Below are 25,699 nucleotides of genomic sequence, written 5' to 3'. Positions count from 1 at the left end.
AGTATTTTCTGTAGTTCTGAACTAAATCTCAACTAAAATGTCAAGAGAATGGATAGAGTTCTGTTTAAATATGAGCTTTTTATTCAGCATGGAAGTCCAAAGACCGAGAAAGATCATGATGGAATGCTATAATATCATAAAGGATGTGTAATCAGCAAACAGACTTATCAAATTTTGGACATTAAAAATAGAGAGGTACTTGAAGACATTAGAACTTTAAGCACAATAATAAACTTAGGAAATTATTATTCTAAGAGGCTTTGTAGTCTGAAAAATCTAGAAGGATTTAGATGGTAGTTAATGAAGATTTTATAACTTATAACTTTCATTAATATAGGACTGTATAACACAGTCTACAGAGAACTACAACGTCATTAGAACTGATTTAAGGATATATCTGCCTTTAAACATTAAGGAAAACATTACATACACAGTAAAAAGCATGTCAAATCTCATATCTGAGATCAATTTTAAGGGAATTCTTGAATTCTGTGCCAATCTCAAATACACGTATGTGCCACTGCAGATCTCTCTCTCTCCCCCTCTCCCCAGCTCTTTATCTCTCTCATCTCACTGTCTTCTGAAGACTACTGCTAAACAACCCCAGCCTGAAGACAAAACGAGAAAGGGCTTTTCTAGTGAAATCTTAGTAAATATGAGAAGAAGGGAAAAAAAAAGCATTTTAAAGAACACTTGCCTCTATATTCAGAACTGTATCTTCCAATGAAGGGACAGTGCCTGGGCATGCTTGAGATTAAAAGACTCATTCAGACCATCTCGATGAGTTGACTATCAACCAGTATTTCCCAAAGTGTGGTCCTTGGAACTCTTGTCCTTGGGAGATACTCCATGGAAAAAGGGCCCTGAGATGTCTTACAGAAAAGACACATGTGAAACTTTGTTGCATACAAGTCATTTACAGAGATAGTAATCATAAGTCTATTCAAATTTGAAGAATATCATTAGTAGCAATAGGCTGCTAAACAAATTTTAAATATTTTTACTGAATTTAAAATGTTTATGGGATCCTCCTAATGCAATGTAAGCTAAACCTTATATCTTTTTGTTGGTTTAAAAGTAGTAAGTTTAATATTACTTAAAATTATAAAGTTAGTTAAAATTATATCAGGCCTTATTCTTTTAAAATTTGTACATGAATTTTAAAATAAAATACTTTTAAAAACTCAAGAGACTTTTTCTATACACTTGAACATGGGTTCATCTACTAATATGCAATAGTTTTCTATTTTGAAAACTTGAAAAATCCTTTTAGAAACTTTCTTATTGATAGCCTTTGTATGTGCTTGTAAATCTAGAGAAGTTATGGTCTATTGCAGCATAAAAAAAGCTGCTCTAAAATTTAGTGTCTCAAAACAACAATTTATTTTAGCTAATGATTCTGCAGCTTGACTGAGCTTGGCTGGATGGTTCCTGTGAAGGTCTCCCTTAGGGTCTCCCATGAGACCGCAGTCACATGGTGGCTGGGCTTGGAGTCATCTGTAGGCTTTGCTGGGATGATGCAACAGTGGTCTTTCCACATATTCTCAGAGCATCTCCTTAAGGTTCTTTTGCAGGGTAGCTGGACTTCCTTACATGTTAGCTCAGAACTCCCAGGAGCACAAAAGGGAAAACTTGTGAGTTAAAACATTGCTGGGGCCATAAAAGTATCATGGGCCCTAAGCACTACTGTGTCTAATGGATAAGTTGGCCCTACCTTCTATGCCCTCTGCTGCATTCTGTTAGTTAAAACAAGTCACAGGATATAGGGGGCAATTCCCACAGGCCCTTCTGGGCAACCAGGAGTCTCCACTTCCCCTTCCCTCCTTTTCCCCTTCTCTTGCTCCTATGGGCCCTCAAGGTGGACTGGGAGTTTCTCTCTTCCCTCTAACTCAGCGGTTCTCAACCTTCCTAATGCCACGACCCTTTAATACAGTTCATCATGTTGTGGTGACCCCCAAACATAGAATTATTTTTGTTGCTACTTCATAACTGTAATTTTGCTACTGTTATGAATTGTAATGTAAATATCTGATATGCAGGATGTATTTTCATTGTTACAAATTGAACATAATTAAAGCATAGTGATTAATCACAAAAACAGTATGTAATTATTTATGTGTTTTCTGATGGTCTTAGGCGACCCCTGTGAAAGGGTCGTTCGACCGCCAAAGGGGTCGCGACCCATAGGTTGAGAACCGCTGCTCTAACCCCTTTCCCTCCCTTCCCTCAATAAACCTACATGTAAAAAAAATTTTACAAAGTCACAGGCCAGCCCTAAGAGGTGAATACACAGGGCACAAATATTGGGAAGTAGAATTCATTGGGGGCCATCTGGAGAGTAGCTATTACCTTTCATTAGAACAGTTTCAAGAAAAAATGTATCAGCCTCTTTTCTCTAACTCACTTCCTTATGGAAATGACGGAAGAGAGGAGTATGATTTTCTGGTGGTGTTGGGAAGGTAGATTTACCAGCTGGCCCACAGGCAATGAGCTGGATTTACGCTGGATAATAATATACTTTGTCCCCTCACAACTTCACTGGAGTTTATGTTTTGCAGTTATTTTGTTTATTTGTTTAATTATATTTACTTATTTATATTCAGGAGAGTGAGAAAAACCTCAGTAACCTGGGTGTTGGTCAGTATGTGCACATCAATGTTGATTTTCAACCTCCTCTTTGTGTTTGGAATTGAAAACTCCAATAAGAACTTAAATACAAATGACATCCAAAATAGAACCAGTACTGATTCTAATAGTAACGAAAAGCCCAAAGGAGACACCGTGGACCCTGTAAATCCCATGTGCACGGTGACTGCTGTCCTGCTGCACTATTTTCTGCTAGTGACATTTACCTGGACTGGACTCAGTGCTGCACAGCTCTATTACCTCCTGATCAGGACCATGAAGCCTCTCCCTCAACGCTTCATTCTTTTCATCTCCTTAATCGGATGGGGTAAGTGCTTGCTTCTCTACTTACTCAGGAATTTAATTTTGTGGAAATCATTTAATTTAAACAAATGCTTATTGAAGGCCTAATAGTCCAAGGCCTTGAGGCGAGGGAGGTGAACAATCCAGAAGTCAGTATAAGCGCCTTCTGCCTAGTAGCTCATACTCCTATGGATGCAGATGGATCAAGGCAGCTCTACTAGATGCTGAACTCCAAGATGTTCGTTTCCTTCAATGTCTCTATCAATTTGCAAAACTTTCTAGCTACTTTCTTTGTTTGTATTTTTGGTGTGCCACAGAATTTTATTTTAAAAAATTAAAAAATATTTGATTCCCAGTCAGGGCACATTACTAGGTTGCATGTCAGGTCCCCAGTTGGGGGCACAAGTGAGAGGCAACCACACAGTGATGTTTCTCTCTCTCTCTTTCTCCTTTCTCCTCTCTCTAAAAATAAATAAATAAATAAACAAAACTAACAAATAAATAAATTAATTATATAAAAAAAGAGTGTAATAACGTCAGATAGATTCTCAGCAAAAGTATTATTAAAAAAAAAATTGATCGTTTATGCTACTACAATTGTCCCAATTTTTCCCCCTTTGCCCTACTCCATCCACCCCCCTCCCTACCCCCTCAGGCAATCCGGACACCATTGTCCATGTCCATGGGTCATGCATATATATTCTTTGGCTAATCCCTTCACCTTTTTTCAGCCAGTCCCCACCATCCCCCTCCCCTCTGACATCTGTCAGTCTGTTCCATGTTTCTATGCCTCTGATTCTGTTTTGCTCGTTAGTTTATTTTGTTCATTAGATTCCACTTATAAGTGAGAACATAGGGTATTTGTATTTCTCTGACTGGCTTATTTCACTTAGTATAATACTCTCCAGCTCCACCCATGCTGTCACAAAGGGTAAGGTTTCCTTCTTTTTTTTTTTTACAGTCAAGTAATATTCCATTGTGTAAATGTACCACAGCTTTTTATCCACTCATCTACTGATGGGCACTTAGCCTATTTCCAGATCTTGGCTATTGTAAATAATGCTGCAATGAACATAGAAGTGCATATACTCTTTTGAATTGGTGTTTTGGGATTCTTAAGATACATTTCCAGAAATAGAACTGCTGGGTCAAAAGGCATTTCCATTTTTGATTTTTTGAGGAAATTCCATACTGTTTTCCAAAGTGACTGCACCAATCTGCATTCCCACCAACAGTGCACTAGGGTTCTCTTTTCTCCACATTCTTATCAGCACTTGTTGTTCATTGATTCGTTAATGACAGCCATTTTGGTAAGTGTGAGGTTATATCTCATTGTGGTTTTAATTTGCATCTCTCTGGTGGCTAGTGATGTTGAGCATTTTTTCATATGTCTATGGGCCCTCTGTATGTCCTCCTTGCAGAAGTGTCTATTTAGGTTCTTTGCCCATTTTTTAATTGGATTGTTTGTCTTCCTGATGTTGAGTCATGTAAGTTCTTTATATATTTTGGAGTTCAACCCTTGTCTGATGTATCATTAGCAAATATGTTCTCCCAAAGAGTGGGTTCCCTTTTCATTTTGATGATCATTACTTTAGCTGTGCAGAAGGTTTTTGGTTTGATGTAGTCTCATTTGTTAATTTTTTCCTTTGTTTCCCTTGCCCTAAAAGATATATTGGCAAAAATAATGCTACATGAGATATCTGAAATTTTACTATCTTTTTCTCTAGGGTTGTTATGGTATTGTGATTTATATTTAAGTCTTTTGCCCATTTTGAATTTATTCTGGTGAATGGTGTAAGCTGGTGGTCTAGTTTCATTTTTCTGCATTTACCTGTCTGATTTTTCCAACACCATATATTGAAGAGATTGTCTTTACTCCATTATATGCTCTTGCCCCCTTTGTCAAATATTAATTTATCATAAAAGTGTGGATTTATTTCTGGTTCTCCATTTTGTTCCCTTGATTTGTGTGTCTGTTCTTATGCCAATACCAGACTGTTTTGAGTACAGTGGCCTTGTAGTATAGTTTGATATCAGATATTGTGATCCCTCCAACTTTATTCTTCTTTCTCAAGATTGCTGCAGCTATTCAGGGTCTCTTTAGTTCCATATAAATTTTTGGAATATTTGTTCTAGATCTGTGAAATTTGTCATTGGTGTTTTAATAAAATTGCTTTAATCTGTAGATTGCTTTGGGTACTATGTACATTTTAATGATGTTAATTCTTCCAATCCATGAACACGGTATGTGCTTCCACTTATTGTATCTTCTTCAATTTCTTCTTTCAGTGTTCTATAGTTTTCCAAGAACAGGTCTTTTACCTCATGGTTAAATTTATTCCTAGGTACCTTATTTTTTGTTGTTGTTGTTGAAATTGTAAATGAAATTGTTTTCTTAGCTTCTCTTTCTGATAGACATTATTGGTATATAAAAATGCCATTGATTTCTGAGTATTGGTTTTGTATCCCACTACTTTGCTGTTTATAGCTACTTTAAAGAAATGTTGCAAGAAAGAAAACTAGAGCGACTCTATAAGAAAATAATTTGAAAACTGTTAACCTAGATCTGTAGGTTCATTTAGTATGTTGTCCATAGTGGAAAGAGCAATACATTCTGAAAAGGGTTAGTTGTATAATTCATTCATGGTCTTTTATAATTAATCCCAGTCTTGGGTAAATTATTAATTCTATGTCTCTCTTTATCACGCAGGAGTCCCAGCTGTTGTGGTGGCTATGACAGTGGGAATTATTTTTTCTCAGAATGGTTCAGACTGGGAGTTATTCTACCGGCAAGAAGAAATGTGAGTTTATATTTTCTTAAATGTTCATTTTTTGATACCAGTATAAGTATTCATAATGTTGAGCCCAAGTGTCGCTGTATATATGCATCTCACTTTATAATGATCATATTCCAAGTGGGTGATTCAAATTTTCAAAGAAAACAATATACTTTAAATGTGGTGATATGAAAATTTCCTACAATAAATTGTTTGGTAAAGATAGTATTTACCTTCTAAATTTATATATTCGAACTTTCTTTTGTTAGACTGAAATTTTATTAAGCCTGAAAAATTATAGGATATAATACTTAGTAATGGTTTATTTTAGTTTTCTCATCTAGTTAGTGGGGATAACAGTAATAGTAATACCTGGTCAGGCATTACTGTGAGCGCTCAAACAAATGTGAAAACATTTTATAACTTGAAGAGCGTTATCCATGCTTATGAGCCAATTCTATGTTTATATGATTATAATGAATAGTTCATGATGATTTTCTACATATAACACATTCTCCCTGTGACTCCAGCATGAATAACTAACTAACTGTTAATAATGGAAGTACCTGACTGTATGGTGTTGCTTTTTATGTGGAAAAGAAGAGAAGAAAGCTGGGCTAAACTTTTTACATGTGTTTCTGATATTGAATAACAACTACTCTTTAATTGATCCTTCCTTCTCATTTTATAATCCAACCATTCTTATCCCCAGATTCCACCTTAAGACCCAGGCCAACTCAAATCAAAATAATACTCTTAGAAATGTGCAACTACATCTAAGGGAAGGCTGTGGTGTTAGGGTGATTACCTATTTTCAGGGCTAATCATGCCCAGCTATAGAATAGGAGACTGTCTGATTTTAGAAACCAAACACTTCAGGCACTATTTTCTCGGTTTAATCAGGGTTAAGTATCCTTTAATGAGTTTTAAAATTTGAATTTCACAATTAGAGATCAGGATAAAATGCAAGTATTTCATGGGAGAGGCAGTTCAGTTCAAATTGCATTTTTAACTTTCTACTCTAAAAGAGGCACAGGGCTAGACTTACTCCTATAAAAGCCTTTAGAAAAAAGACGTCTACTCTCTTAAATTTATTCATACTTAGCTATAAATAATTGAGAGCAGATTCTTTCCTGAGTACAATATTAGTTGTTAGGGAAGACACTAGGTGACCAATAATATGAGAAGCTGGGAAGAGAAAACAGGATGTATAACATCTGCCTCCTCTTGAACCCTTATCCCCCGTGTTCCACCCTATACACAGGCATCAAAGGTCACATTCTTTTAGGATTTACTTAGAAAGAGAAGGGATTTTTTTGTTTTCCCTGAGCTATGCTCCCAGTAGTTGACTATCAATATCTCATGCTCTCCCCCACTGCTCCCTGTTTTGCCACTGATACCTGAAACCCTTAACCCAGTTCTGCTGATGTACTGCTATCTTTGCAAGAAGGACCTAATTAAGGGGTAGGTGCAGCGCAGGCCATGTTCCTCCTTAATGCTCTGTCCCCCAATTCTCTGCACCACCATCATATAGGCTGTTTCCAAACTTTCCTAAAGGGTTGGGCTAATCATGAGAAATTATAATGCATGAAGGGGAAGATTATTCAACTACGTGCTGTGCATGTTAAAGATGTCTTCATGCTCTGCTTCACGGAAAGATCACCAAGGAGTTCCACTGAGGTCCACTTATGCTGCTCTCCAGACCTCAGGTCCATAGCTGTTTGTCAGTTGCACCTCGGCTGTATGACTCTCCAATCTCAACTCTAGAAATCTTGTTCCATGCCCTACAAGGGTTAGTCTCACAATAGGATCCATCTCTCTCCTCAGCAGTCTATTTCTCATAATCTGAGTTGTTAAGGCTAACAAAGGGAGAGGCTGTGGTGAAAACAAGTTCTGCATGATTATCTTTCCAAGTAGTACAAAGGATAAAGGGGGTAAGGAGGAGTCCCCTCCTAGGGCACACTTAACTAAGGACCATGGGTATCCAAGCCTATTCCTCTTCCAGATCTCCCCATCGGTGTTAGGTAATTGAGGAATCTTAGAGACATTTGCACACACACACACTCATCTATTGTGCAAACAATAACTACCAGAAATTGTATCATCTAAGTTCAAACAGCTCAAGACATACAGATAAGGGTAATTGCTGGTCTAATTGTTTCATAATTTGCAAGTCTCCTTTATCCAGTAGAGTATATTTTAAAGTAAGTTTTATTGATTATTCTGTTATAGTTGTCCCATTTTTTTTCCCTTTGCCCCACTTTGCCACCAGTCATCCCGTCCCCCTTAGTTTATGTCCATGGGTTGTGCATGTAAGTTCTTAGGCTTTACCCTTTCCTATACTATTCTTAACATCACCCTGTCTATCTTGTTCCTGCCTATTATGCTTCTTGATCCCTGCACCATTTCCCTTTCTCCCCTTTCCCCCTCCCAGCTGATAACCCTCCAAATGATCCCCATACCTATAATTCTATTCCTGTTCTGGTTGTTTCCTTAGTTTGTGTTTGTTTTTGTTTTTACTTTTTAGAATCAGTTGTTGCTAGTTTTGAGTTTGTTGTCATTTTACTGTTCATAGTTTTGATCTTCTTTTTCTTAAATAAACCCTTTAACATCTCATATAATAATGGCTTGGTGATGATGAATTCCTTGAGCTTTACCTTGTCTGGGAAGCACTTTATGTGCCCTTCCATTCTAAATGATAGCTTTGCTGGATAGAGTAATCTTGGTTGTAGGTCCTTGCTTGTCATCACTTTGAATACTTCTTGCCAGTCCCTTCTTGCCTGCAAAGTTTCTTTTGAGAAATCAGCTGATTGTCTTATAGGCACCCCTTTGTAGCTAACTCTCTGCTTTTCTCTTGCTGCTTTTAAGATTCTCTCTTTGTCTTTAACATTTGGCATTTTAATTATGATTTGTCTTGATGTGGTCCTCTTTGGGTTCAACTTGTTTGGGACTCTCTGTGCTTCCTGGGCTTTTATGTCTATTTCCTTCACTGAATTAGGGAAGTTTTCTTTCATTATTTTCTCACATAAGTTTTCAATTTCTTACTCTTCCTCTTCTCCTTCTGGCACCAATATGATTTGAATGTTCATACATTTAAAGTTGTCCCAGATGTTCCTAATTCTCTCCTCATTTTTTTCCAATTCTTGTTTCTTCTTTCTGTTCCAGGTGAATGTTTATTCCTTCTTTTTGTTCCAAATCATTGATTTGAATCCTGGCTTCCTTCCCATCACTGTTGGTCCCCTGTATACTTTTCTTTATTTCACTTTGTATAACCTTCACTTTTTCCTTTATTTTGTGGCTATACTCACTCATTTCTCTGAGCATCCTGATCACAGTGTTTTAAACTCTTCATCTAATAGGTTGACTATCTCCATTTCATTTAGTTCTTTTTCTGGGATTTTGTTTTGTTCTTTCATTTGGACCACGCTTCTTTGTCTCCTCATTTCGGCAGCCTCCCTGTGTTTGTTTCTATGTATTAGGTAGAGCTGCTTTGACTCCATGTCTTGGTAATGTGGCCTAATGTAGTAGGTGTCCTGTAGGGTCCAGTGGGACAGCCTCCCCTATCACCCAAGTTGGCTACTTGAGGTGTGCCCTTCATGTGGGCTAAGTACACACTTCTCTTGTAGTTGAGACTTGGCTGCTGTTGGCAAATCACTGGGAGGGATTTACCCAGGCCAGTCAGCTGCAAGGACTGGCTGTGAACACTAACCACCAACCTCTTTCTTGATCTTTTCCTCTCTATTTACACTCTGTTTCTTTAGGCTGCCTGGATAAGAAATGTGTTCATCTTTTTCATTTAACACTTTTGGTGGCCACTTTCTTGGTCACCAAAGTAGCTTCTTGAGATTTGAAAGTACTTCTCATCAGGATTTCATTAAATTCTTAGCCAAGTGACCTCATTTCTCCTGGGTGGGGAAATGTGAGATGGAAGATAACAAGAGAGTTGTCCTCCAGTTGCAGATGAAAGGAAAGGGAAACCAGAAGTCCTGCAGATATACTTATTCACTCTCACCATTTTACTTAAGGATGGGCCTAGTCTATATATTAACAGGTTAGAGGCACTCATTTTTACTTTTTAATTTGTTATAGGAACTTGAACATCATTCCAGTTTTATTGTAGATCATTCAGATTATAAAAATGATTTTTAATAACAAATTATAACAGTCCAAGGCAAAACAATTTAGAAATCCTTTACAATGTATAATAATGGTGTTTAGCCTACAGAGGAAAGAAAACATATATTAACTGAGTGCGAGAAATATTGCAGGGCTTCTCACATTAATACTCAAATGCCTACTTGACATCTCCACTTGGCTGTCTAATAAGACATCTCCTAGTCTCCTCTCCCAAAGCTACCGTTCCTATCATCTTCCCTTTTTCAGTTAATGGTAATTCCATTCTTTCAGGTACTCAGGCCAAAGACTTTGGAGTCATCTAAATTCTCCTATAGCTCACATGCAACCTATCAATAAAATAAATCATTTTGCTTTACTTATACATACAAGGTGTGTCCAGAAAGTATTCATCCATGTACTATGAAAAGGAGAGACATTTATTGAAGAAGATACAAGATATAAGAAACATTGTACATGGATAATGATGCCTCAGTCCCCTTCAAAACAGGCACCTTGGGACCTCACACAGTTCTCCCAATTGCCATCTGCTGCTCCATTGTATTTTTCTGAATCTCATCAACAGTCTAAAATCTCTTCCCTTTCAAAGGTGCTTTTAATTTTGGAAAAATCCCAATGTCACAGGGCGCCAAAGCAGGACCATAGGGGGTGCTGAGTCACCTGGGTTATTTGATGTTTAGCCAAAAAACTCTGCACCAGATGTGATGCATAAGTGGAAGCATTGTGTTGATGAAACTGCCAATCACCAATTGCCCATAGCAATCCACATAATTTCTGTAGAGGAATGTTCAAGCAAAACTTGATGCAGATTCATTGCTCTACTTGCTCAGTCATTTTGAATGAGATGGCCACACGGAATACATGCTCACTCAACAGTGTCTACTGCCCCCACTGACTAGTACAGTGAAGTCATAACTGCTCACACAGGCTCATTCCAGTCCACTCCCCTTGGCTGCCAGGTTACATTGATGTCATGCAAACAGTTCTCATTATATTAACAATGGCTGAACTTTTTTCACACAGACCTCATACATCTGGAATGAAACTTTTTTTCCTTTTTATAAATTGAATTTATTAGGGTGACATTGGTTAATAAAATTATATAGGTTTCAGGTGTACAATTTTATAATACATTAGCTGTATATTGCATTGTGTGTTCATCACCCCACGTCAAGTTTCCTTCCATCGCTATTTACCCCTCCTGTACTCTCTCCTGCATCCCCTACCTCCTTTCCCTCTGGCAATCACCATGCTGTTGTCTGTGTCTATGAGCTTTTTTTTTTTCTAAATCCTTTCTCTTTTTTCACTCAGCCCCACAAAACCATTTGTCTCTGACAGCTGTCAGTCTGTTCTCTGTATCTATGAGTCCATTTCTATTTTCTTTGTTAGTTTATTTTGTTCATTATATTCCACATATGAGTGAAATCATATGATACTTGTCTTTCAGTGACTGGCTTATTTCACTTAGCGTAGTGCTCTCTAGGTTCATCCATGCTGTTGCAAAGGGTAAGGTTTCCTTCTTTTCTATGGCCAAGTAGTATTTCATTATATAAACGTACCATAGTTTTTTATCCACTCATTGACTGTTAGACACTTGGGCTGCTTCCAAATCTTGGCTATTGTAAATAACACTGCAATTAACATAGAGATGCATATATTCTTTCAAATTAGTTGGAACCAGACTATTTCTTAACATCTCTTCTCCAAGCCACCAGATTATTGCAGTAAACTCCTAGTGGATTTCCTACTTTTACATGCATTTTTCTCTTATCTTTTTCATGTAGCTAGAGTAATACTTTTAAAAGTGAACACATATAAGTTTCTCTTTCTGGATAAGAGTGCATACAATCACCTATAAGGCCCCGACATAATTTACATCTTTTCACTAATCTCATCTACTTACTTTGTTCCAGCCACTCTGGCCTCTTTGTTGTTCCATAAGCTCTCAACTCAGGGCCTTTGCACCTGATATTTCCCATTCCTGGAATACCATTCCCCTTCATCTACTTCAGACCTTTGCTCAAATATCACTTTTTTCCCCAATAAGGCTTTTCCTGACCACTGTATTAAAATGAACTCTCCTCTCCACTCCCACACATTAATACCTACCCTTATTACCTGCTTTATTTTTCTCCACAGCACTTGTCACCATCTGAATTGTATATATTTTATTTGTTAGTTTTATCTATTTCTCTGTGCTAGAATAAATTCACTAAAAAAGGGATTTTGGTTTTTTGTTCACTGCTAATATCTTGGTATCTAGAATGGTGTCTGACACATAGCATACTCTGTAAACACTTATCAAATGAATGGATTAATTCTTACAACAATGCCAGGAGATGATTTTAACATCTCACCAATGAGAAGAAAACATCACCAAACCACCACCACAAACAGCAACAACAAAACAAACAAAAATTGATCCAATGAGTTTAAATAACTACTCAAACATTTTTAAACATTAAACCGTTCAAAATGCCAATTAATAAGAGACTGTTTAAATGACCTGTGGTAAAACAAAATAATGGAATAATATGTAGCCCTAAAAAGTCATGAGGACAATCTTTATATTCTGTCATGAACTGACCTCCAAAATATATTGTTAAGTGAGGCATGGAAGTACCATATGTTATCATTTGTTTGAACATCAGGAAAAAATATACATTTGCTGGCATATTCATAGCCTAAATCTGGAAGAATACACAGGAAACATTGATTACCACTGGAGACAGAAACTGGATGACAATGGATAACTGTAGGAGGAGATTTTATTTCTCTATGAATCCTTGCACCACTTAAAGTTTGAGCCATCTAGATGTGCTACATGTTCCAAAATAAAACAAAACAATAACTTGCCTCAATTCAAACACCTAGTAAATACCAGAGTGACATTTAACCTTAGGGCTGCCTGACTCAAAAGCCCATTATCTTTCCACTAGCCAATACTGTTTCATAGAGGAATACAGCAGAACCAATGTTCATTTTTTTAGTAGGTTGAATTCCTGAAAGTCATCTTAAATATACAGGTTGCAAAGGGATATTCTCTTTCAGTTGAGTGAATGTCAATAATGATAATAGCAAGGAGAACCATATATATATATATATATGTGTGTGTGTGTATGTATATATATATATATGTATGTATATATATATATATATATATATATATATATATATATATATACACCTTTCTTAGTGTTCTGAAATAATTTCTTTTCTCTCCACAGCTGCTGGCTGGCAGTTTTAGATGGCAAAGATTTTATAAGAAGTCCATTGTTGTGGTCGCTCTTTCTACCTGTGACCATTATCCTCATCATCAATGTTGTTATATTTATTGTCATTGTAGTCAAAGTGCTGTGGAAGAATAACCAGAATTTGACAAGGTAAGTTTCCCAGTGAATGGGAAGCTGTCAGGCATGACTCACCGAGCACACGATACAGCACTGTGATACATCCACGTTCCTAGAGGAGTTTCAGACTCTGGGGCAATGGCAGGGGCATGTAGTCTGCAGGGCAGGTTTTCCCTTAAACTTTGTCTCAAAAAGTGGGTCTTCCCGTCTTCCAACATCAGCATTACATGTGAGTCTGCTGCATTACACAACACATGTTTGTGCTATATAAGCCCCACTAAAATAACTCAACCCAAAAGTTCAATAAATCAGATTCAAATAAAGAAATAATAGGGTTGTGAATAGATGTTGGTAACTGTACTTTCATTTTATAAACTAGTAGCTATATGCTATATTTTACATATGTTGCTGAATCATATAATAGATTTATATTTTTAATTACTTTTAAACTTATAATAATAGGGAGATTTCACTTAAAATGTATTTTTTTCTTAAAAAAAAAAGAAGAAGAAGAAGAATATCTGACAACACTAGGCCCACATTACCTGCAGATGAAGCATGTGCTCTCTGGTTTATTAGTTCCCAGGTGAACTGCTACTCTCCTTTATATATCCTTTCTGACTTTAATAAACATTGGATTTTCATTGTCATCCCTGATATATATATATTTTAAAAAGCTTTCAGTTAGAGAGAGAAAAAACAGAAACTATTAAATACATACACCCTCACCTCAATCTCCCACAGCACAAATTGGTTAAAACACAGTGATAATGAGGATATGAATTCAGGTTTAATTCTATAAGATCCTGCTTAGCCCAAGTAACTTACTATAAGCACATCTGTGACCTTTGCTGGTCACCAAATGAATTCATTTGGTATGAAGAGATGGGTGAAAACTACTATCATCAGTGGGAATATAATCTTAAATATGTTATTTACTGATCAAGAGTAGTATCATCTTTCCTATATAAATGCTATAAGGAGAAATATGGGGGAAAATCATCAGGGATCATCATTCAAACCTATGTTTTATTAGAAATGTAGTAAAATCTTGGTGAAGTCTTCTCAGCCTAATTGCAAATTAGATTATATTTCCTTTATACAAAATTATCATTTTGGCCTCAGGCATCAACCAAATTTGTATTTATAAATTTTGACTGATAGCACATGGTTCTTAAATTGGCTATTACTATGAAAAGCAGGCTATAATTTAATTGTTTAGCAAGTTGTCTTTCATGTATCAGTTAGCTTTTGCTGCATAACAAACCACTCCAAAACTTAATGGCTTAGCATGATGAATATTTATTGTTTGTCATAGTTTGAGTGTTGGTTGAATAGTTATCCTGGTTTTGGCTGTCTTGAATGTGGATGGATGATCTAGGATGGCTCACTTTCATGCCTGTAGTTAGTGGTTGGTTGGTCCTGAGTGGTAGCTGCTCAGTGGGGAAAATTCATCTCTTACATGTGGTCTCTTGTCCTGCATTAAACTAGTCCAGGGTTCTTAGCATAGTGGTCTCAGGGTTCCAAAGAGCAAAAAGAGAAGGCACACTCTAATGAAAAAAATGCTTTCAAGCCTCTGCTTGTGGAACAGTATTTGATGTCTCACCAGTCAAAGTGAGATATTGACAATTGTCTCACTATCAAGGGAAGAAGATCACTCTGCACCTTATTAACCTTTCATTCCCATATCAGCCTACATCATGGGAAGGCTCCAGATCCCCCCAAAACAATTTCTCACTAGCTGATCCAATAGTAATAATCACTAAAATAAAATTCTCTTCCAAAGAAATAATTGATTCTTTGTGAAATTTGCCTATAACTATTGAAGGAATTGTTTATGCCTGATACAGCTGTCAGTGTGTTTCTTAATAAAGCTTGCTAAATTCAGATTCTGTCCAGCAGGGCATAGGTCTAACATCATTTTTCCACCAGAGGCATAATATTGTTAAATGAACAGTATATATGAGCAGTTGAATATGTATTCTCAATAATAGGGTAACAGTGGTATGAATAAGAAAAAAACTGAATGAATATCATTATTATTATTATTATTATTTTCTCTTACCTAGCACAAAAAAAGTTTCAACATTAAAGAAGGTTCTTAGCACATTATCTATTGCAGTCGTTTTTGGAATCACCTGGATTTTGGCATACTTTACACTAACCGATAATGATGACATCAGGACCATATTCAGCTACATATTCTGCTTTTTCAACACTACCCAGGTACGATGTGGATTAGACTGAAGGCAGACCCTTGATCAAAGTTTTCTCCTTTTAAAACTCCCTGAAGGTCATTGCTTTGCACCTTTAGGAAATTCTATTTTAATAGCCTTTGTGGGAAGACAAAGGAGAGCTCTTTATGACTTACTACTATGTTCTTTCCTGTGCTGAAGTACATAGAAAATAATTGCAATAAAGTTGGATCACGTTAGTCCCTCTCCTCTGAGCAGAAGAGGTTTTGTCAGGCAAATAGCTTGGGAAACGTTTTCTTTCCTTTTCTCCCATGCAACAGGTCCACAGCAGCTCCTCATTGTGATCGTTCAAACAATGTTACATTGTTATTGCTGGGAGTTGGATCCATGTGGGGTGGCTGAATTTTCTCTTTCTCTTTCTTTTTAAAATTTTATAAGATTATTTTTCTTTTAAAAAACTTTATTGAGGAGTACTTAGAAATAACTGACAAATATAATCATAAAACGTGATGATCTGATATACATATATATTGCAGAATGATTACCAAGATTAACATAATTAACAATCTGCATGACATAGTTAACTTTTTTGAGTGTGTAGTGAGAGTGCTTAACTACTCAGCAACTTTCAAGCATGTGATATCATATGGTTGATTAGAGTCACCATGCTCTACACGAGATCCTCAGAACTTATTCTTTTTATAACTGAAAATTTGCATACTTGGACCCTCATTATTCCATTCCCCCCTCCCTCCAGCACCTGGCAACTAGCGTTCTATGAAGTTGGCTTTTTAAAGATTCCATACCTAAATGATACCATACAGTATCTATCATTCTCTGTCTGACTTTTTCATTTAGCATAATGCCCTCCAGGTTCACCCATGTTGTCGCAAATGGTAGAATTTCCTTCTATTTAATGGATGAATAGTAATCTATTATTTATATATGTATAATAAACATATAATATAATTTTATAAACTTATTTATAAAAATATATATCCTATTTTCTCTATTTTTTAATTCTTACCTGAGTATAGGTCTACTGATTTTAGATAAAGAGGAGCAGTGGTGGAGTGGGGGTGAGAGAAAGAGAGACATCAATGAGAGAAAAACATCGATGGGTTGCTTCTTGCACACACCCTGACTGGGAATTGAACCCACAACCTAAGTATGTGCCCTGATCAGAGATCAAACCGGCAACCTTTTGGTGTATAGGATGATGCTCCAACCAACTGAACCACCCAGCCAAGGCACATTTTCTTTACCATTCATCAGTCAAAAGATATTTAGATTGCTTTCATATATTGGCTATGGTGAATAATGCTTCAATAAACATGGGTGTGCAGATATCTCTTCAAGAAATGGATTTCATTTCCTTTGGCTATATACCCAGGAATGGAATTGCTGGATTATATGGTAGCTCAAGTTTTAATTTTCTGAGTAACTACCATACTGTACCAATTTACATTCTCACCAAAAGTATATAAAAGTTTTCTTTTCTCTACATCCTCACCAACATTTTTTTTTTAATGTCTTGTCTTTTTGATAATTGACATCCTAACAGGTGTTAGGTGATATCTCATTGTGATTTTGATTTGCATTTCTTTGATAACCAGTGATGTTGAATACCTTTTCATGTATCTGTTGGCCATTTGTATGTCTTTTTAAAAAAGATTTTATTTATATATATTTAGAGAGAGGGAAAGGGAGATAAACATTGATTGGTCAACCTGCAAGCCAGGCATGTGCCCTGACTGGGAATCAACTCAACAACCTTTGGCTTTGCAGGAAGATTTCCACCAGCTGAGCCAAATGGGTCAGGGCTATATGTCTTCTTTGGAAAAGTGTGTATTCAGGTTCTTTGCTCATTTTAAAATTAGGTTACTTGGTTTTTTTTATTGTGTTGCATGAATTCCTTTTATATCTTGGATATTAATTCTTTATCAGGTATATAGTTTGCAAATATATTCTCCCATTCTGTAGGTCGACTTTTCAATTTATTATTTTCTTTGCTGTGCAAAAGCTCTTTAGTTTGGTGTAGTTCCACCTGTTTATTTATCTTTTGTTGTCTGTGCTTTTGGTGTGTTAGCCAAGAAATTATTGCCAAGACCATTATCAAGGCTACTTTTTCAATGTTTTCTTCTAAAAGTTTAATGGTTTCATGGCTTACATTTAAGGCTTTGATCCATTTCAAGTCAATTTTTATGACTGGTGTAAAATAGTGGTCCAATTGCATTCCTTTGCATGAGGCTATCCAATTTTCCCAACATCATTTATTGAAGAGATTATCCTTTCCCTGTTATATGTTCTTGGTACCCTTGTCAAAATTAGTTGACCATACATGCATGAGTTTATGGGTTTATGTCTGGTTTCTCTGGTTATTCTACTGGGTACATACCTGTTTTTTATGCCAGTACCATACTGTTTTGATTACTATAGCTTTGTAATATAGGTTGAAATTAGGATGTTTGATGTCTCTGGCTTTGTTCTTTCTCAGGATTGCTTTGGCTATTGGGGTCTTTTGTGGTTTTATTCAGATTTAGGATAGTTTTTTTTTCTATATCTGTGAAAAATGCCATTGGAATTTTGGTAGGGATTACATTAAATCTATATTGTTTTGGGTAGTGTGAACATTTTTACAGTATCGATTTTTCCAGTCCAAGAACTCAGGCTATCTTCCCATTTATTTGTGTCCTCTTCAGTGTCTTTAATCAATTTCTTATTGTTTCAGGTGTACAGGTCTTTCACTTTCTTGGGTTAATTTACTACTAATTATGTCATTGTTTTTGATACTATTGTAAATAAAATTGTTTTCTTAATTTTGCTTCTAGATAGTTTGTTATTAGTGTGTATAAATGCAACTGGTTTCCATCTGTTGATTTTGTATCCTGCAACTTTACTGAATTTATTTTTTTAGTTTGAACTAGTTTTTGGTAAAATATTTTGGTTTTCCTATATATAAAATCTTACAAGAGAGTTGATTTGATAGGAGCAGAACCTTATGAAAAAATGTCTGTGACATAATTATACATAAGACTGATGATGCTCTTTTTCCTTGAGTCTTATCTCAAAGATATATTTAATCATAAATCTTTTAAAGAACATTCTATTAATAATTTGTTTTAAAATTTGAAATGAAGATTTATATATTTTTCCTTTGGAAACCACTCTATTAACATGTCAAAAACATCTGCTCTAGGAAGCTAAACATTTACACAAAGTATTATGGTCATCTTTTCATTTTATCATGGCAAAAATAGTGATATAGATGACCAAAATGGTCGGTTAAAAATAAAAATAATTTTGTTTGCCCTCAGAGGATTTTTGTTTTTATACTTTTGAATTTGTGTATTATGTATGGGGATTTTCAAAACTTTAAGATAAAACAAGGATTTATTATTGAAATACTTACCTTGAAATCAGAATTTCTCTGCATGCTGTTTATTCTGTGTCTCCTCCAGTGACAAATGTTGCCTTTTGCTCTGATGAAAAAAATATTACAAAGATTTTTCCATCTGTATATGAAGTTTCACTGTTCCTGAGTTGGCAGTGAATTTTATTTCAATATAATAAAATTGCCCTTCTTTGAAAGTACCCACACTACACCAGGATCATTTGTGTTTGATCACTGAATCACCTGTATGAGGCAAGAGAAGGAGTTCACTCTTATACTCCAGACCTCCAACTCTAAAAGCAAAAGAAAGAAAGAAAGAAAAAAGTTCCTAAAATTTCTTATATTTTTGTAGTACCTTAAAAAAATTCCCAATTGGATATTTATTGAGATTACCTTCTAACAATATCTTTATATGTCACATATGTATTTTTTAAAGGTAATAGGTTTAGTTTCAAATTATTTTAAATAAAATCTTATTTGCCTTTAATTTGTTTATCAAAGATTGAGAAAGGCATGTAAGATTTCTTTTTACACTAATTTTCTACCAAATTTTGTTACAACATTTAACTATCCTTCTACAATTTAATGTTGAATTATTATGTTCCTAGAAATTTATAGATATTATATATTTCTGGTACATTTTACCTTTTATCAATATAACAGGTCACTTTCAGTCCCATTTTATCTTGAAATCTGAGTTTCCATATATTCATGTAGCAACTTCTAATCTGTTTATTTAATCTTATTTAATCCATTTATGCTAGTTCCTTTTTTTAAGTTTTTCGTGTCACTTTGTTCTTGACTTATCTCTTTTTAGATCCCGTATATTTATATTTAAAAATTAATTTCTTATTGTTTTCCATTTTATTTTTAAAATTAATTTCTTATTGTTTTCCATTTTATTTTAAAAATTAACCTTTTAGCTATTTAGCTATCAAAACTAATACATTTAACTTTATTTTGCAATCTTCTTTTCTTTTGTTTTCACATTTAACCATGATTCTTCCTTAGTTTATATATTGTGCTATATAAATTATGTTCTCTTTTACTTAACCCTTCTCTAATAATTAGGACCTCTTAATTTTGTTAATTGCTGTTTTTTATTAAACATTATTACAATTTATAAGATAATGGTTTTCAATTTCCAGAGTGAAACAGTATGTATTGATTCCTCCCTTTTTAGGGTAAAATATTAACATAGTTTAGCTGCTTCCTACCTCCTGGTTTTATTAGTACAACTTAAAATTTATCTTTTTTGTAGGAGCATGTTTCTCCCTATTCTTACACCATACATTAAATTTTTTTGAAATAACTTCGTACTCAAAAGAATTTACAAAAACAGTACGAAGTTCCCATGTACCCATGTCTTCTAATGATAACATTTTATATAACTATAATACATTATCAAACTAGGGAAATTGACATTGGTACAATCCATATAGATTATTTATTTATAGGCTTTAATCCTTGAAGTGATTACTTTAATTCTATCTTTATTAACATAACTTAAGTAAAATAGAAGTATTTTTTTTATAAGTTCATTTGTTCCATTTCTTCTTGTACTCAAAATTAACTTGTTATATATAGAAGTCTTATCTCCTCAACTAGACTATTAGTTCTCTAGTGCAAATAACATGCTTGTATATATCTTTTCTTTTAATTTGATTTATTTATTGTTTTTCTATTACAGTTGTTCCGTTTTTTGTATATATCTTTTGCAGTAGACATCTTGTTTAATATCAGGAAGGACTATACTTCTCCAATATTTTTGGAAGTAAACTGCATTGTTTGGTGATTGTCTCATTAAGTTGCTAAGAATAGTAACCACTGCGTGTAGTTGATATGTTGGTTGTTTCCCTGCTCTGGTCAAATATTACTGAGGAGGGAAGTCTTTGATACAAAATGGAAATCATTGGAAAGGGCATTAGATGAATTTGACTTGACCACAAATGATGAGGAGTTTACATAGTGCAGTGTGGAGAGCTCCTTGTCTATATGAATTGCTAACATCACGTTTAATGTTTGTAAGTTCCTCGCCCTCCATCCCAGACACCCTCTCCAGTGCCTTTTGTGACTAACTCCCTTAAACAAAGGATGTGTGCCTGCCACTAAATTTAAGTGGATATAAGGCAGCTCTTTACTTTTGACAACATGCAGTGGAAAGTCCCCAGAAGGGCAGTAAATTGGGTAAGCTTAATCTGGGATCGTCAATTGACCATCAGCTTGTTGCCTGGAATGACCAAGAATTTAGAAAAGTATCTTAAAAAGGTATGGTCAATGATATTCTCTTCTCCACGTATAGGAGACTCACTTTACAAAATAGAGGCCCGTTACAAACTATTCATACTATGTAGTAAAATTGAGGTGGCCATGTGGCAAGAGTGTTGGGTTTAAAGTCAGGAGACTTGGGCTGTCTTTTAGCTTTAACATTAGTGATTCACATGATTTTCGGTAAGTCACACAACCTCTCTGAGCAAGGTATGTTAAATATAAAAAGGAAGGGTGTGTTAAAATTGACTCAGTGTTTTTCAAAGTTGGTCTGAATATTGGCTACATTAGAATGAACATAAAGTGTTAAAATGCTGATTCTGGGGTGGCCTCACCCCTCAATTAGAATCTACAAGATAAGAGCTAGGAATTCTCACTTTAAACAAATGCCCCAGGTGACTTTTATGTACATTTAAGTGTAGGAGTGACTAGATTAGTTTACATGTAAGGCTTCTTCTAGATTTACAGTGCTACAATACTAACAAACTTCTGTTTGTTAAGTGCTACAGATATTACTTAATAAGCACAATTTGATCTTTGTGCTTATTAGTTTGACCCACAGATTTTTTTTGTCTTTTCAAGTAACATCTTTGGGATTTTAGAGAGCACAGAAATATTGGGATTCCACTCAGAGTTCCACAGGATAGTGTCTGCATGGATTCTCCTTGGTCTAGGACTTTTCCTAATTATTGTACAACCAAAAATTCTATCCAGTATTGTCTTTGATTTAGACTTTAAATTCTGGAAAAGCCAGATGATATGGTGTACCCCACAAAGAGGGGCTTTTCCAGAGACCTAAGTTCTCATGTTCCCAAAATAAATTTCTCTCCCTTGAACAATAAAGATAGCCAATGACCACTTTTGTCCTTCTGAAACCTATGTCCCCATGCACTCATCTTTGTGTCATCAAGGCCTTCTTCAGATGAGTTAGATACCACCTGTTGGTTTACAATCAAGTCAACCTTCCTGTTTTTGTCCTGTGAACTAATCTTTCTCTTGCCGTTAAGTATTGATTCTATTAGTCAAACTCTCAGAGTCTTGGATTATCTTACCACAGCACCAGAAATAAATCCTTATAAGTCTTGGAGTCTATAGATGCCAATCTGGGAGACATCCATGGATATTTATTTTTAATTACATTTTACTTTGAAAATCTTTAATACAAGAAGTTGCAAAAATAGTACAGAGTTCCTGTGTACTCTTTGTCCAGCTTTCCCTAATGATAATACCTTGTATAACCCCAGTACGTTGTCAAAATCAAGAAATAAACATTGGCACTATACTATTAACTCAACTATAGATGCTATTCAAGTTGTCAAGTTTGGGAACTTCTGAATGATGAGAAAAGGATGGGTAGCAGGGTGAAATAAAATCTATTCCCTGATTCTGTATCTCAACACTTATCTACATTAAGCTTTTTTCCCCTCTCTGCCAGGGACTGCAAATTTTTATCCTTTACACTGTCAGAACAACAATCTTCCAGAATGAAGCTTCCAAAGTATTGAAGTCGCTGTCGTCATCTGCTGGGAGAGTGAAGTTGCTGCCTCCAGCATCCCCGCTGAGGCTGCGTGTAAGGATGTATAACATGCTCAGATCGTGGCCAACCCTAAATGAACACTTTAGGCTGCTGGAGTCGTCTGCAGTTACAGAGGAAACGGAAGTCTCTGTGACTGACTTAGCAAACACAAGCACCTAAACAGTAAACCTGTTATCTTCTGTGGTCCTTTTTATTCAACCTGTATGAGTTTTGCATTTTCTATTTCCTTCCCTTATGAGTCCTTCCAGAAAGTCACCCTCAATATATTTTGCTCAAGGTTAAAAATCAGGTAAAACCTGTTGTTTATTATCATCAGGGATAATGGATTTGTTAGTTTTTCTACTATTCAACAGATTTTTATGTGAATGAGCTGAAGAATTTCACCCAGCATTCAAGATAATTCAAGATTATCAGTGCTTTTTATGTCATAAAGTCTATGTGACAAACTTTAATTAAAATGTAGAGCCTATGTCAGTTTTTCTCCTCATATCCTTTTTAATATGAGGAGAAATATTTACTCCCTAGAGCAAAATGATTTCAGATGAACACAGCAGAGTTGCTTATATGTATCATACCTTTGATCTGTGAATATTTAAAATTTGTACATGCTTATATTTTCCAATGAAGACCTCTGGAAAGGGAATTTTTGGTGTCGTTTTTTAAAAAATAATGTTTTATGACCAGAGGATTTGGTTCTATGAGAAAGATGCAGTGAGACATAGAAAGATTAGCTGGTTTCTAAAGCCTCTGGATATTTCCTTCCAGTTCTTGATAAATCTGCCATTTCATTGGTGAAATGAAACCAAAGCTCACCAAATGAAAAAGTTAGTCACAGTCACCCCTTATAGCTTTTAAAAGATCTAACTGTTCATGACATTCCAAACACTTGAATTGTGAATGACTTCTTAAATAAGAAAAAATGACCTCCACTGGGGTGGGGAGTACTTCCACTGGAATTTGGAGATACAATCTTTGAATTGCTATGTTCTGTTTCATTTTAAATTAGGCAGCTGCTGTGAGTACACTGAACTAAGGGACTAACAAGTCAGGTGAGCTGTGGCATATCCTTCTCACCACACCTGAAAGTATATGTGTTTTTATAGAAAAGGTTGTAAATGACTGTTGGATTCCTAGGCAAGACAACAAAAGACGGTTTCATCTGGAGGGAAGTGGAAACCTTACCAGATAATGAAAAAAATAAAGGAAAAGAATAAAAAAGAAAGTCCTTCCTTGGACACAGGAGATATTATAAGATGTGGTTGACCTTCTCTATGTCTCAGAGGATATATTCAGATGAAAATAAACCTTAAGTAAGGGCCATTTTAAATGTGGGGGAAAAAAATCACTGAAGAGTCACATTTAGTCTGAGGGTGGAGTATATGTGTTCCCTTGATGATTTTAGTTTTCTTTGCACTTTTTTGGCACTCTTGGAATATACCAATCAGAATTTCATATAATGTTTCTGGAATGACTATACCATAATGTGCAAGCTCCACATGCATATTGTAGAGGCTAAATCTCGCAGGCATTGATGGAACTACCCTGAAATCCTACCACTAAAAAATAATCTTATTGATTTAAGCCTTTACCTCATGCACTAGTCAGGAATCTTTTCATTTGGTGATAGAGATTCAACTCAAATTAGGTTAAGGGTCAAAGAGAATTTAATGGCTCAATTAACTGAAAAATTCAAAGGTCAGGTTGTCTGAGCAGGGTTTATGGGGTGGCTAAGGAAAGCAAGTAATAATTTGTTGCCTTGGAAGTTGAGAAGCAAGGACAGAGACTATAGAAGTAGAACAGTGAGTTACTTAAAAAGAAAATTTCAGGAAAGGAAAACTCAGATTACTGCAGAACTGGTTTTCCTGAAATTATTATATGTGAGGCCAACTTTTGTAGTTCTGATTTATATTGTGTTATAACAGTGCCCTATGTATTGCGGTAACACATGTAGTTTCTTTTGGGAACAAATCACCCTGACCTTTGATTTCCTTTCCAGAGACAGACCTCATTGTTTAATTGCCAGATTCTGGATTGCTTTTCTTCTGACTCTTCCCATTTTAAAATTTATCTTGCTTCTTTTATTTTTACTGTCACCAACAGAGATTATTCTCAAAGTCATTGCTATCATTTGGTCATTGCCTCATCAGAAGAGCTTGGTATTCTTTGCAAACATGTGGGAAACCCAGGCCAAAAGTGCTGACAAGATTATGCCAGCCTGTCAACCACTGGAGCTCTTTGGCTCTGAGGAACCTACTTAATGTGACCTGGGTCTTTCAGTGCCTGGCTCATCAGATGAGGTCCAAACAGGGCCACGAGGATTAGGTTCTATCCTGAGATCAAAGGTGTGGGGGTGGGGATGGGACAGATTACATTTACATTTATATTTTTAAACCACTGTGCTAACCATTTTATAATGATTTTAAAAGATATTCACAAAGTATTTTTTAAAAGCAAAATCCTTAATTCCCTAACCAAACATACCAATAATGTTTGTTTTCCCATGTCCTGTATGCTCTTTGATTATATAAGAATTTTAAGTAACTGTAATTATAGTAAATGAAATTTTATTCTGATTTTCACTTATAATTACCCAGTAATTCAGTCTTTATAATAATTAGTAATTGTATAATATAGCATCGTTTACTAAGTTGTTTTATTATTTGATATCTAGATCACTTCCATTTTTTAATATTATAGTGACACATGAGTAAATTAGTAGATATGTATTTTCTTTCCTTCTTTTTAATTATTTTCTTAAGATAAATTCTCAGGAATTCCTTTTTATTAGAGTTATGAGCCCTTTTCCTATTGAACTTTCTGAAAATATTTTCCCTCTTTTTATTGTTTTCTTCTCTTTTTAATATAATGAAATGTTCACTCTACATTTTTTCAAAATATCCAAAAGATTTATAGCGCATTTAGCAATTTTCGAGTTTATATTTTCTCATACAGACAGATTGTTTTTCATTTAGAGTTAAGGAATATGTTAGGGAGTATGCAAGAAACTTGTAAATGAAGAACAGGGCCATAAATATACCAAATGAGGCCAAATGAATCATATATGACAGTCGCATGGCATGTCTAACCCTTCATTAAATCAATCAGCAGTTGAACGG

The 25,699-nt window shown here is 35.3% G+C and overlaps 1 protein-coding gene across 1 annotated transcript in view; it reads left to right on the top strand.

Annotated features, from left to right (window-relative positions):
• Window positions 1–25,169, top strand: part of ADGRG7 (adhesion G protein-coupled receptor G7) — an 87,777-nt gene extending 62,608 nt beyond the window's left edge. The window contains exons 12-16 of the mRNA XM_090276088.1: window positions 2,604–2,953; window positions 5,639–5,729; window positions 13,067–13,222; window positions 15,259–15,415; window positions 22,482–25,169. Coding sequence (XP_090132214.1) covers window positions 2,604–2,953; window positions 5,639–5,729; window positions 13,067–13,222; window positions 15,259–15,415; window positions 22,482–22,742 — 1,015 coding nt within the window. The 3' untranslated portion in view covers window positions 22,743–25,169. The remainder of the gene's footprint in view (window positions 1–2,603; window positions 2,954–5,638; window positions 5,730–13,066; window positions 13,223–15,258; window positions 15,416–22,481) is intronic.
• The last annotated feature ends 530 nt before the right edge of the window (window positions 25,170–25,699 follow it).

This window comes from Furipterus horrens, unplaced genomic scaffold (assembly GCF_987537825.1).
Source record: "Furipterus horrens unplaced genomic scaffold, mFurHor1.1.pri manual_scaffold_1, whole genome shotgun sequence".
Lineage (NCBI taxonomy): Eukaryota > Metazoa > Chordata > Mammalia > Chiroptera > Furipteridae > Furipterus > Furipterus horrens.
This window is presented reverse-complemented; position numbering and strand designations above follow the sequence as displayed.